This window comes from Bombina bombina, chromosome 11 (assembly GCF_027579735.1).
Source record: "Bombina bombina isolate aBomBom1 chromosome 11, aBomBom1.pri, whole genome shotgun sequence".
Classification (NCBI taxonomy): Eukaryota; Metazoa; Chordata; class Amphibia; order Anura; family Bombinatoridae; genus Bombina; species Bombina bombina.
Window position 1 is genome coordinate 178,377,315 of NC_069509.1, and position 12,070 is coordinate 178,389,384.

A 12,070-nucleotide genomic window follows, 5' to 3' on the forward strand; every position below is an offset into this window, starting at 1 on the left:
GTCCTTCAGCTGTATAAAATCGTAATGTGCAAATGCAGCGGCGCTGACCACTTCCAGCCATAGTCTTGTAGTTCCCAAAACGCCCTCCACACAGATGACCTCTAAGGAAAAAAAGCCTACAAATGGTGTAGAGTTTACAGGCTACAACGGCTAGGAAAATACTCAGAAAAAAACTGTGTAAAATAAGCTTCCAGTGTTTATTGAAGAATTCCAACTCAAGAATCCAGGCTTTTACTCGATCACAACTCCATACAATAAAAAATGTCAACGTGTTTCAACAGATTACACTGTTTATTTAAAGAGAATAAAACAGAGCTCAATTTGTTTTATTCTATTGAAAAAGGCTGTGTAATTTGTTAAAACGCGTTGAGATTTTTTATTGTATGTAGTTGTGAATTGATTCCTGAGTTGCTTTTCAGCAAAAAAGTAAAACTGATAATAGACGTAAATTGAAAAATCTTTTAAAATTGCTGCTCTTTATGAGCCTTGAAAGTTTAAAGGACCATTAAATACAGTAGATTTGCATAATGAATGCATGATAAAAAGACAATGGAATAGCACAACTTCAGATGAGTAGAAGGTTTTTTTCTGACCAATTTCAAAATTGCGTAATTTCCACTTCCCCTATATCATGTGACAGCCATCAGCCAATCACTAATGCATATACGTATATTCTGTGATTTCTTACACATGATCAGTAGGAGCTGGTGACTCAAAAAAAGTGTAAATATAAAGACTGCACATTTTGTTAAGTAAACTGGAAATTTGTTTAAAATCGCTGCTCTATCTGAATCATGTAAATGAATTTTGACTTGTGTCCCTTTAATGCCTCTTGTGTCCCTTTAAATCCTCAGCATTTGTGCAATAGTTTTCACAAGCTCATCCGTTAGGGGACTACATACAGTGTAGAAGATGCACTGTAGGGAACTTCGCTGCTGGAATTTTAGGGGTAGATTCTAAGATACTCATATTCCTTTTTATTTATTCGTTTTTATCCAGGAAATAAAAGCATGTTCTCCTTATGTCAGAGCTCTTGTTTGTAATGGCAAAAATGTACTCTTGTTCTTTTAAATACATTAGGGTAAAATGTGGAGTTTTGGTGTCACTTGTTTTATATAAATGTTTACATATCTTATAAATAAAATGTGTGAATGTAGCAGATGTGATTTGTATAATAGTTTAATGTCATAAAGACAAAGCTTGATCTTATAGACGTATTCATATGACTATCAGCTTGTTTTGCTGTGGGACCAGGGGACATATGCCAGATTAAGGGGTCCAGTGGGTTTCCTGATCGCTATGTAATACGGTATTTTCTCTTCTAGGTACTGTTTGTTGCTGTCAACTGCTGGTGGCAGCACGGAAAGTGCAGGAAACAGAAAAGTTTCTTCTATTTCCCAGTGATTAACTTGTACCATAAGAGGTAATTAGCCAGATCAAGCACCCATGACTTGTATGTTATAGCGGCACAGATTTGATAGATAACCTAACTGTTAAACACATGATAATGTCTTTATTTAAAATAAATCAACTGAACTGTAACTTCATTTGAAATCTCTAGTGAAAGACTTCTAAGATAAACCTCTGATGCCCAGGGATTAATGGTAGCAACAGGCCGGTTTTATTTAGGTAGAAGCATTTAGTTTTGCACAGCTCCTCAAAATGTACTTTAATGGGTCGGCTCTTTATGGTATATGTAGTGGCACAGTGCTGTTTGTTATTTTGTTTTATTAACAAATGCCGAATATGGCCGAGGGACGCAGCATTCGGTTCTCTTCAGAGCCGGCTTTATTCTTGTGAAAGTGCAACACCGTGAACTGAATTTCAACAGAGCTTTGTGTGTTCCACTTTCATGCAAAGAAATCTAGCTCCGAAAAGAAACTAATGCTGCTACCCGCTGACAAATGGGGTATTTGTTAATAAAACAAAATGCACGTCTGTCTTTTATGTGATCAGTTTCTCACTGGCCTAAAAGGGTGCAACCCCTCAGCACAGGCCTAGATTACAAATGGAGCACAATCATTACTGTGAGAAGCACAAACAAGGTTGCAATATGTTTACCGCTAGAACTCATTTTACAAGTGAAAAAGGAAATATCGCAAACTTGCACTATCTAATGCTCCCTATACCTTCAGTGATGAGCGCAAAGTGGAAAATCATCTTCTTATTACAAGTCCCTGGTAAACGCTTGACAATATAAATTTAACCAAAATAAAAAGCTCTGGTAAAGTCGCGTGACTGCTCATACAGGGCTTCCTAAGCCACAAATCAGGGCTATTGCAAGACTGTACAAAAAAAGCATTGCTTCTGTGTATAGAACAAAGGATTGTAAAATGTGCGTTTGATTTCTACCACTAAACTAACAAGGTGATTGTTTCTCGCAAAACTCTTATTTTCTCACTGTACCAACCATGTTCCTGCAGTACCGGCTGGTACAGTGAGATATTAGTTTTATGAGAAGCAAGAAGCTCATTAGTTTCAGTGGTAGAAATTGTGCCGTTTTACAGTGAGAAATTTTGAAAAGTGCATTCTCATCACGGGGAAAAACTGTGACCATTTTTTCTGCAAAATATTAATTTTGTACGGTTAATTTTGTTTCTAGACCCAAATCACAAATGTAGAATGAAGAATTTTACAGTATAATGCATATAAATTTCACATTATTCACATATGTTCTGTATACCCATAATGCCTCAGCTTAAATGTATGATTAATTAGTCGGCTCAAATGTATGACTAATTAGTCAGCTCAAATGTATGACTAATTCATTTACAGGTTGTGCTATTCTTTTGGATTTGAAAAGGTTAATTTCACACATACAAATTATTGTCTTTTCACACTGTACAACAGTATTCCTAGGGGTGTCAAACTTATTTCTTATGGAGGGCCAAATTGTCCTTTGACATAAGAATGGGGGGGCTAAAGGTATACAATTTACATATACAATTTAAATTTCCTTCATGTAATTGGCAAGAGTCCATGAGCTAGTGACATATGGGATATACATTCCTACCAGGAGGGGGCAAAGTTTCCCAAACCTCAAATACCTATAAATACACCTCCCACCACACCCACAACTCAGTTTTATAAACTTTGCCTCCTATGGAGGTGGTGAAGTAAGTTTGTGCTTGATTTTTATGATTTCTTTTATGATAAGCGCTTCTAAGCATTCTGAAGCCCAATTCCTCTCAGAGTACAGTGTTTGTCAGAGGGATGTGAAGAGAGTATCGCCTATTGATTTTCTGGTTTCCCTTATGGGAAATATTTTCAATGGTTCTTTGTTATCGGTCGTAGGGATTCATCTCCTACCTCCCTTTTCAGATCGACAATATACTCTTATATACTATTACCTCTGCTGATAGTTTTCAGTATTGGTTTGGCTATCTGCTATATGTGGATGGGTGTCTTTCGGTAAGTATGTTGTTCTTATTTAAGACACTCTCAGCTATGGTTTGGCACATTTATGTATTAATATAAAGTTTTTTAAATATATGTATTTTACTTATTTGCCATGAGTCAGGTCTATGTATATTTCCCTTTGCATTCTCAGTTTCAGTATAGGAATCATGTTTAAAAAGTTTATTTAAACTTTTTTTCTTACCTGGGGTTCAGTCTTTTTCTAATTTGACTCTCAATTTTTCGCGGGCAAATCTAGGCTCGCGAGGGTGCAGAATGCTGTTTTTTATTGTCATTCTGGGCACAATTTTTTTTTACGCAAAGTTGTGCCTTTGATGGCGCAAATTTCGGCATTTCCTGCGTCTTTGTTGACGCTAGTTGTTTTGGCGCGAGATCGCGTTTATGATGCAAGTTGTGTCATTTTCTGGTGTTAGTTTTGCGCTGAAATTTTTTTTACTTCCTTTTGCGCAATGCGTCATTCTTGGCACCAAAATTTAGTTATTTTACCCCTCTCCCTCTATTGCTCGCAGTTTTCATGAATTTTGAAAGCTATTATGCCTGCTTTTTTATTTAATTTTTTTGTTTAAAAATAAATAAATACTGCTATCTTTGTTTTTCTATCTACTGAAACTGTTACATTGTGGAAATTGAATGTTTTGCCTAACGTTATTTTTATTTTCTGTTGCATTTTGCGAGATGTCTCATTCTGATCCTGACTGATGTTACTGTATAAACTATGATTCCCTGAAACACTATTTTACAAAGCTAAGTGTGTTCTTTTCATTATTAAGCTGTTATCAGCTCAATTTTCTGTCATTTATTTATCATGTTTTATGCTAGTAATGTTTCTGCATGTACAATGACATTTACTGTTTTTTTTTTTTTTACATATTCAGTTCATGTACTTGATTTAATCTGCAAACATCACATGTTATTGCTTATATTATAAAAGGTTATGACTGCTATTATTCCTTTAAAGGGCCATGATACCCAAATGTTGAGACACTTGAAAGTGCTGCAGCATAGCTGTAAAAACCTGACTAGAAAATATCACCTGAGCATCTCTATGTAAAAAAGGAAGATATTTTACCTCACAACTGCCTCAGCTCACCAGAGTAAGTTCTGTGTAAAAAAATATACTCAGCTGCTGCCCAGCTGCAGGAAAAAAAATAAAAATGAAGAAATGAACAGCAGCCAATCAGCATTAACAGTGCTGAGGTCATGAACTTTTTTACTGGGATCTCATGAGATTCGACTTAACTCTCATGAGATTTCATAGTAAACTTCCTTAAACTGAATAGGGAAATAAGATTAGTGTGCACGAAAGTTCACTCACTTAGCTGTCCCGGGACAGACATACTGATTTGCTGCTTAGAAGTCCTTTACAATGCGATGTGGCTACTGAGGAATTTTTGAGGTAAAATATCTTCCTTTTTACATAGAGATGTTCAGGTGATATTTTCTAGTCAGCTTTTTACAGCTATGCTGCATCACTTTCAAGTGTTTCAACATTTGGGTATCATGGCCCTTTAAGGAAATTTTGTTATTTATAGCTTTTAGGAGTCTAGTCCTCCTATTAACTATGTTATTAATCCCTTTCATATCTGGATTTTAAGATTTTTACTCTTGAGGTTTTTTCCAATGAATACACTATCCGTAATATATTCTAGAGAATGGTTATCCTGATTCCCTCTTGGGACTGTACTACTATTTCTATGGAAATTGGTACTTCTTTTCAGGATTCTTTAGAATTTGAATATAACCTTAGTAACTCTGTTTATTTACTTCAGATGTATTCATTTAATTATGTTTACTATATTATTATGGTTTCAAATATATTTTATTATCTCTATCTTGTTAGGATAATAATTTGTTTGATTTCTATTATCGCCACTATTTCTGGAGGTTTAGAGTTTTTCTACCCTACTTTTAGTCCGGTGATGTAGATCAGTTGGTGAATGTCCTGACTACAAATGCTTGTTCTTGATCTAAGGGTCATAGATTCATATCCCGGCAGGGTTAATACAGCCCTTCGGCCTTTTGAGGTCAATTTATTGTGTACCATTTATTTGGGTACTAATATCTGTTTTTTCCAGCTGTTAATTTGGTTAACTCCAAGTGTAAGCACTGAAAAAGCGTTTTTTGTATCATTCTGGGAGAAAAATGCTATATAATTACTAGTTGTTAGACTGCATGAAGGTGCGGTTCTCAAACCAGTCCTTCTGGTGGGGGCAAATTAAAATTTTGTTTTTGGATGAACTCAGTCCAAAATCTATATTATTCTTACGGTTTGAATAGATTTTTATAATGAGACCTTCTATAGGAAGATTCTTTCTTTCTCAGTACACTCTGTGAATTTGGAGTGATTTTACCAGTTCTTTACCAGGATTAGGAATTGGGTTTCTATTCAATTCTATTCTTTGTCCTAAAGAAGAAAGGTTTATTCAGTCCAATCTTGGATCTAAAGACTCATATTGTTTTGATAGTCTCAACTTTCAAGTTGGCAATTATAAGGACTATTATGCCTTTTTTGTTCAGCAAGGTCATTTCATGTCCACTCCATTTTATAGGATGTTTATCGTCATATTTTATTTCACTCAGACCACGTGTGGTTTCTGAGATTCTCTTTTTAGATAAGCCTTACCAATTTGTCGCTTTTCCATTTGGTTTAGTGACAACTTTATTAATATTTTCAAAGGTTATTGGTGCCCTTCTTTCTGTATTCAGACAGTAGGGTATTGTGGTGCTTCCTTATTTGGGTGGTATCTTGGTATTAACTTAATCCTTTTCTTTTATTGGAATCTCATGAATCAACTAGTTTTGTTTTACCTAAGAGTTTTGTGATTCCTCAGACACGGGTCACCTCTTTTTGGGTTTCTAGATGGATTCTGTGCTCATGTCTTTGTCTTTATCGGACAAAAGTCAATTGTAATTGGCGTTCGCCTGTCTAACTTACAGTCTAGAACATTCCTTTCAATGGCTATGTGCATGGAAGTTTTAGGTCTCATAACTGCAGCATCAGGCGTGGTTCCCTGTTGCTGGTTTCTCATTTGAGACCTCTTTTTCTTTGCATACTGAATCGATGGTGGAGGGATTGTTTTCAGATATCACAGTTGATATTCTTAAATCCTAAACACTAAACTCTCTCTGTTTTGGTGATTAGATTATCATTGTTTTATTCAGGGGGACTCCTTTTGTTTGTCCTTCCTGGACTGTATTCTTAATGGATGCAAGTCTTACAGGTTGGGGAGCTGTCTGAGGGTCTCTGACAGCACAAGGGGTTTGGAAACTTCAAGAGGCGAGGTTTCCAATCGATATTTTAAAACTTTGTGCTATTTTCAGAGATCTTTCAGGCTTGGCCTCTTTTAGGAGAGAACTTTTCATTTTTGCTTTCAGATAGACAATATCACTACTGTGGCATATGTCAATCATCAAGTAGGGACTCACAGTCCCTTAGAAATTAGGAAGTATCTTGAATACGTTCTTAGATGGAATTCATCTCCTGTCTAATTTCTACGATTTTTATCTCAGGGTTAGACGTTTTGGGAGGTGGATTATCTCAGCCGTCAGTCTTTACATCCGGTAGAGAGATACATGATTAAGGGAATGGCTCCCGAAACATTGCATATGTTTGTACCTGAGACAAGAATAAACTTCTAAGATTTCTTCATAAGTTTTGGTGCTGTGGATTTTTATACTTTGATATTTGAGAGGAAAAGCAGTCTCCTCTGTTCCACTGGCAACAAATATCACAGGAAGAAGGTGCTGTTTGTGAATTGGTTAGTACATCCGGGAGAATGGTATCTCTATACAGATGTGTTTTCTCAATTTCCCAGGTACATTTTCAGGTCCAGGGATCCTCAGGCAGAAATGGTGGTTGCATTGCAGTATCTTAGTTTTGTAACCTGACTGCATCTTTCCACTTCTGTTTTTATTTCTTCCAAGGGTAATTTCCAAGATCATATTGGAACAGTCTCATCTGTTTCTGTTAGCATTAGCATGGCCTCACAGGTTTGGTATGTGGATTTTGTTCAGATGTCCAGTTGCCATCCTTGGTCACTTTCTCTTTGGCCAGCCCTCTTGTTTTAGGGGCTATTTTTCCATCTGGATCTCAAATTACTAATTTGATGGTATGGAAATTGATTAGTGTTTAGTCATAGAGGTTTCTCTGACTCAGTTTTTATCACTATGTTGCAGGCTTATTCTTTCAAGGAACATGTATTATCAGGTTTGGAAAACCTATATTTTATGGTGTTCTCATAAATTCTCTTGGCATTCTTTTAGAATTCCTAGGATTTTACATTTTTTTTTCAGGATGGTTTGGATAAGTTTGTCTGTAGTTTTTTTGAAGGGACAAATCTCTGTTCTTTCTGTTTTATTTCCTAGAAAGATTGTTTAAACTTCCTGATATTAACAGTTTTGTTCAGGCTTTGGTTGGTATCAAGCCTGTTCATTTACTAATTTCTCCTTTTTGGAGTCTTATTTGGTTTAAAGATTTTGCAGGCTCTTTCTTTTGAGCCTATATTTCCTTTGCAGACTATCTAATTTCTTGGAAAGTGTTGTTTCTTTTGACTATCTCTTATGCTACAAGAGTTTCTGATTTATCAGCTCTCTTGTGTGTCTCTTTATCTGATTTTATTTTATCTAGATAAGTTGTTTTGTGGACTTCTTTTTTTCCTAAGGTTGTGAATTTGAACAACATTAGTAGAGAAATTGTTGTTCCTTCTTTGTGTCCTAATCCTAAAGAATTCTTTGAGAGTTCTTTACATCCTTTGGATGTGGTAAGAACTTTATAATTCTATATTGAGGTTCTAGGATTTCAGAAGACTTCTAGTCTATTTGTTTTTCTGCTTCCAGAGAAGGTTAGAAAGCCTCTGCCATTTCTTTGGCATCCTCGTTAAAGCTGTTGGTTTTTCATGGCTTTTTTGGAGGCAGGGCCTCACTGCCTCAGTGATTTACAGCTCATTCTACTAAATTCAGTCTCCATTTCTTGGGCTTTTTCAGAATAAAGCTTTGGTTGATCAATTTTGCAAATCAGTAATTTGGTCTTTGCATATTTTTGATGTATTTTGCTTCTTCTGAAGCAGTCTTTGGTAGAAAGTTCTTCAGGCAGCTGTCTCAGTTTGATTCTACTGCTTTTGATTTAAGTTTTTTTAAGAAAAACTTAATTATTGTGTGGATTTAATTTCTCAGTGGAAAAAGCTGTTATTTTATCACTCCCTCTCTAGTGACTCTTCTGTGGACTTCCACATCTTGGGTATTTTCTATCCCATAAGTCACTAGCTCATGGACTCTTGCCAATTACATGAAAGAAAACATAATTTATGTAAGACTTTACCAGATAAATCCATTTCTTTCATATTGGCAAGAGTCCATGAGGCCCACCCTTTTTATGATGGTTAGGCTTTTTATTTTATTTATAAAAGCACAATTATATTTCCAGTTCCTCTTTTTTTTGTATGCTTTTTTACTCCTTTTTGTTATCACCTCACTACTTGGCTATCCATTAAACTGAGTTGTGGGTGTGGTGGGAGGTGTATTTTATAGGCATTTGAGGTTTGGGAAACTTTGCGCCCTCCTGGTAGGAATATATATCCCATACATCACTAGCTCATGGACTCTTGCCAATATGAAACATTTATCAGGTAAGTTCTTACATAAATTATGTTTCTATATATCCGGCCTTCCATTCTTACGTCAATAGATAATTTGGTCCTCTATGAGAAATGAGTTTGACACCCCTGATATCAACACTTGTATTGCTTTGGTAACTCGTACTTGGGCGATACTAACTTGTGCAAACTACTGCTCCACTTGTAATGTAGGCCATAATCGGTGGACAGAGACGCCTCCTCAAGCATAAAAACAATATCTTTTTTTTTTTTAACACTGTAAATGCGTTTTTCAAAATGTTGTAATGAACTAAAAACCTCTTTTAGATGGCACAAAGAAAAAAAATTGCTTTCATGTCCCTATAATTTTGCTTTTATTTATAATCTTACTAGGTGATAAGTCTGCCCAGAGGGCAGCCTATGTTTAAAAAAAAATACAAAACCCCAAGTTAATTTTACTAAAAATAAATAAATGTAAAATTACATAAAAAAATAAACCTATCCAAAATAAAAAAAATTCAACCTAAACTAATACCCCTATAAAAATACCCCCCCAAATAAAAACACCCCCTAATCTAATACTAAACTACCAATAACCCTTAAAAGGGCCTTTTGTAGGGCATTGCCCTAAGTTAAACAGCTCTTTTTATTTTACAAAATTACCAATTACTCCCTACCCAACCAACTCCCCAAAATAAAAAACCTTACACTAAAATAACCTAAACTATCCATTGCCCCTAAATGGGCATTTGTATGGGGATTGCCCTTAAAAGGGCATTCAGTTCTTTTACTACCCTTTAAAGGGCATTTAGCTCTTTTACAGCCCAATAAAATCCCTAATCTTAAAAATAAAAAACAAATTCTAAGACTAAGCCCCAAATAGGTACTCACCGCTCCTGAAGTCCAGCGAAGAAGGTCTTCTTCTAGGCGACTCCATCATCTTTTATCTTCATCCTGTGCGGAGTGGAGGTGCGGAGCGTTCTTCCGCGATGCGCGGATCCTCAGCGGCTGTCTTCAGTGGCGGTGATCCTCAGCGGCGTGGAGGCTCGTCTTCATCCGATCTCCGGCGTACACTAAAAATTGAATGGAAGATACCGAAATCAATTTAAGGTACCTCAAATCAGCCAACAAGATTTCAGTAGCTCTCATCCTATTGGCTGATTTCAAAATTTCAGCCAATAGAAATGCAAGGTACCCCAATAAACATGGGGTACCTTGCATTCAATCTTCAGTGTGCGAGCATGAAGAGGAGCCTCCGCACCACTGAGGATCTGTGCATCGGGAAAGCAAGCACCGCCTTTGCTCCGGATGAAGATAGAAGAAGACCTTCTCCGCCTGACTTCAGGAACGATAAGTACCTATTTGGGGCTTAGTTTTAGGATTTTTTTTTTATTATTTTAAGATTAGGGATTTTATTGGGCTGTAAAAGAGCTGATTGCCCTTTTAAGGGCAATGCCCATACAAATGCCCCTTTAGGGGCAATGGGTAGTTTTAGTTGTTTTTTTTTTTTTTTTTTTGGGGGGGGGTTTGGTGGGTGGGGGGGTTTACTTTTAGGGGGGACTTAGTATTTAATGTAAAAGAGCTATTAACTTAGGGCAATTGCCTACAAAATAGGCCCTTTTAAGGGCTATTGGTAGTTTAGTTTAGATTCTGAGGTGTTTTTATTTTGGGGGGGCTTTTTATTTTCATAGGGATTACGTAATTAGTAATTGGGGTTAATTTAGGGGGTGCTAGGTTAGGGGGCTTAGTAATTAAATTAGTAATTTGCATTTTGTGGGGTTGGGGGTTTAGAAGTTAATTAAATATATATATTCCAAATCAAATCTGTCCAAGTGCTACATCTAAATGGAAAACTTTATGTAATTACAGTTCCTACTGCTAGAATACTAAAGGGATATGAAACCCAACATTTTTCCGTTTGTGATTCAGATAGAGCATACTATTTTATAATGTACTTCTATTATAAAATTTGCTTTGTACCCATGAGCATTACAAGACAGAAAATGGTGCTGCCATCTTGGCAAACATTCTGTGATATAAATGTTTATGTGTAGTAAAAACGGGCTATATACGTTTATTTGTTTTGCCCCACTTTTCTGGTATGTTCATTCTGAAACTTGTAATCTTTTCCAATAAGAGCACTGGAAGTACACTATGCAGATTTCACAATCTGTCCTGATTGGCCTCAGCAGAGGTGATACGTTAATGTAAATTACTGCAAGTTTTGCTAATAAAATAATTGGCTAGCTGTGTCTGGTCCAGCAACAAATCCAGGTCGGCTCCTTCAAACAAGACAAGTGGTGGTGGGGTTTTGGATATTGAAAAACAGTGGCAACAAGCAATATGTTAACCTACACACTTCACTGCAAAATAATTGCAAGACTACGGAAAAGTCTTCTGATTACAAAGTGTTTTATATCCTTTTAAGGGGGTCTTTCCTTTATGATTAACATATGTTAGTTTAGAAATGTGTTACACATGGGAGCCAAACACTGCAATAGCCGTAAGCAGCCTGCACAGGTGCAACCACAATGTGCAGAGTATTTATGCAAATCGCACTTCTGTTCTCTTAATCACACATTCCCAGCAGTAACACGTATATTACCAAACTACTGAAAGAATCGCTGTATTTCATCTGTGTACAGTAGATTTTGGTTAAACATGTTACAGTGAAGCGGAACTAAGCTGAGATCTGTCTTGACATCTGAGCTACGTAGGTTTATTTGTTTTTAGCGAACGTGGGGATAGACCAGTACTTATTTAAAGTGACATTTTAAAGCAAAACGTATATTCTCTCATTAAAACTTGTATTATATTGTATTACTCACCCTAGCTTACCCACCAATCAGCAGCTAGCTCACAACTCCTGAGCCTACCTTATTTTGCTTTTTAACAAAAGATACCAAGAGAACTAAGCAAATTAGATAAAGATGTAAATTGAAAACTTGTTTAAAACTGTATCCTATATCTGAATGAAACATTTTGGCTTGTTATAATCACAGCATGTTAGCACTCTGCTCGGTCCAGTTTCCACAATACTTGCAGGCACAGCTAGTCTCATG

At 36.2% G+C, this 12,070-nt stretch overlaps 1 protein-coding gene across 1 annotated transcript in view; it reads left to right on the forward strand.

Moving 5' to 3' along the window:
* Nucleotides 1-12,070, forward strand: part of TXNDC11 (thioredoxin domain containing 11) — a 106,275-nt gene that overhangs the window by 13,075 nt on the left and 81,130 nt on the right. Inside the window, exon 3 of the mRNA XM_053694791.1 lies at nt 1,326-1,423. Within this exon, the coding sequence (XP_053550766.1) occupies nt 1,326-1,423 (98 nt within the window). The remainder of the gene's footprint in view (nt 1-1,325; nt 1,424-12,070) is intronic.